This window comes from Rhea americana, unplaced genomic scaffold, assembly GCF_003343005.1.
Source record: "Rhea americana isolate MKP2758 unplaced genomic scaffold, rheAme1 scaffold_178, whole genome shotgun sequence".
NCBI classification, from domain to species: domain Eukaryota; kingdom Metazoa; phylum Chordata; class Aves; order Rheiformes; family Rheidae; genus Rhea; species Rhea americana.
Window position 1 is genome coordinate 1,146,215 of NW_028185905.1, and position 2,382 is coordinate 1,148,596.

General features: G+C 52.1%; 1 protein-coding gene across 1 annotated transcript in view; it reads left to right on the top strand.

Annotated features, from left to right (window-relative positions):
- Positions 1-372: 372 nt before the first annotated feature.
- The window catches only part of FRMD5 (FERM domain containing 5), a 34,331-nt gene continuing 32,321 nt past the window's right edge, over positions 373-2,382 (top strand). The window contains exon 1 of the mRNA XM_085301581.1: positions 373-414. Coding sequence (XP_085157707.1) covers positions 373-414 — 42 coding nt within the window. The remainder of the gene's footprint in view (positions 415-2,382) is intronic.

The following is a 2,382-nucleotide window of genomic DNA, read 5'->3' on the forward strand; positions in this document are numbered from 1 at the left end:
AGATGAAACACTGTAAAGCAGGTTTCACACTGACTCCAGAACAGGCAAACACGTAGGTTAYGCTGCTTGTTCGGCAAACCGAACAGCGCTGGGTGACTCTCTGAGCCAGCCAAGAAGGGCTGTCCGGCGGACGAACCAGATCCTCTTGGTTTCTTCAGCGTGTCCATGGCAGCCCAGCGAGGCTGGTGTAATTCCTTCAGACTTGCCCTGCTGTTCAGTAGCCAGAGACAGCAGGAGCTGAACTGTTTTCACCATTCTTCTCTGGTCCCAGGCAAAAAAATGTTCTCCTCTGAAATTTTTCCAAGGCTGGTTAACATACTTTAAGCTTTTCAGAAAAAAATAGTGATTCTGATACTAAACCTGCCTGCTAAAATGACCTCGTTCTCAGTGAGCGCTGACCAGCTGCCGCTCGAGGTGGKACTGCGCTGGAGACCGGGCTCGAACGGCGCGGCGGTGTCTCTGGGGACCGATCCTGCAGGCAGCTGCTCCGGGCCCCGAGGGCGCTTGGCCCCTCCTAGCCCTGGGTCTTGGGCTTCTCGCGTCAGCTAGAAAAGGTGTGAACCCGACGGCACGGGTCCGTCTGCGCGCTTCGCTGAGATGTGGGACCGCTGCCGGGGTGCTGCGCCGCTTCGGGGCGACCCAAGCGGATCGGTGCGGCCGGAGCGCGGGAACGCGTCCCGCGCCGCCCCGGGGCCCGTCTGCTGGCGGGAGCAGAGGGGCCCGAACTGGAGGCTGCGTTCTAGGTCTTGTCCGCGCACTAAAAATAAGTGATCGTCTTGTCAACGGGGAGCCGCAGCCCGGGCGCTGCTCCGGGGTGTCCCGGGCACGGTCACGCGCTGCAGTGGCTCAGAGCGTGCTGAATTACGTGCGTGCTTCAGTCCTTGCAGGACTGGAAATTCAGTTTTTAATAATCTGAGAGAGCTCAAATTTTATATCCATAATGCTTTAAAATTCCCCTCCAATGTTTGATCTGGTTCTCTCTATAAATTGCACTGGCACATAGGCCCTTAAAAGCTGTGTAATTTTCATTGCTCAGACACATTTTTCTTTTCACAGTCGCTGCCCTCGCCTCTCACTAAAACCCCTGTAATGTGTTTGATGTATATGCTGCAGCAGYCGCGGAGTGAAAGGGCTCTGCTTCCACAGCGCTGATTAAAGAAGCTGGCCRAAAACAGTACTAATTTCCTGAGACAGTCTAGCAGATGTGACTCAGTGCAGGAGATGGATAGTAAAATCCAGAAATAATACACGGTATCACTTATTCCCACAGCCAGGTCCGCAGGGAATGTGCGATTTCAGATGTGCCAGGGAGCAAAGCTACCAAGCGCCATCAGGGAGGTGAGACTGAAACTCCAGTGCTTTTCTGCAGCTGCCCTGTCCTCTCCGCAGTGGTAATTAGGCACGGCGAGCGTCCCAGGCCTCCAGAGCAGTGCTGCAGCAATTCGGTGGTGCTTAACGGAGCAGCAGAATGCAGATTAGCCATTTCTTTCAGGATTCGGACTTCCTGGTTTCTCCAGGATGAAGTTCTGGTAGCACAAGCTGGCCCTGGAAAAATTATATAAATGTAGAGTCATTCTCCCGCAGCACAGCACCAATGCAAAACCACCAGGGACAAGGGAAAAAGAAGTATTTTTCCTAGCCACTCAACAGACAGAAAGGGCACATGCTAAAAATAAACAGATTAGCACTGGAATCATATAATGGAGCAAGGCTAAGGAAGGACTACTTAACATAGCCAAAAGAAAGCAGAAGAAGTGAGTTGACCGTAATCTGTGATGTGTATACTGGAAAGAGATTCTAAGTGACAGGAAATGTAAAATACTGTGATCTTGCTTATCCGATTCCCTAATAACATGGACTGGAAAAATGGACCAGAAAATCTCACTTTACAGCTTCTGTATCAAACTCTTCACTACTATTAGAGCTGCAGTGTAATTTTCAGGAAGACCTCTGGCCTTGCTCATAGTTTTYGCTTATGTTCTTAAAGTAATTTGAGAGTTTTGTTACTTTGGGCAGATGTTTTTCTGCTCCCATGCTCGCCTGGCTGCTCGGTGGCGGATGCTCTTGCKGTACACCCCAGGCAGCTTCGTGTTTGTAGCCGTTTTCAGAGCTGTTTTGTTTTTACCACTTGGAAGTAGATTTGTGGTGAAAGCGTCAGTATTTTGCAGCYGTTGCAATGCTCTTCCGATACTCCGCGGTCGGTCTCAGCGTGCTCGCGGGTGCGCGACGTTGCGGGTTTCTCTGCGTGGAGCAGGGAGCTAAACCGCCCGAGCGGGGGGTCCTGCCCAGCCCCTGTCGTGCGGGACGCGGTTTGCTGAAATAAAAATACTGGCGAGACCCGAGAGAAGTGATGGGGTCTGCGCCTTCCGTGCTGCGTCCCCC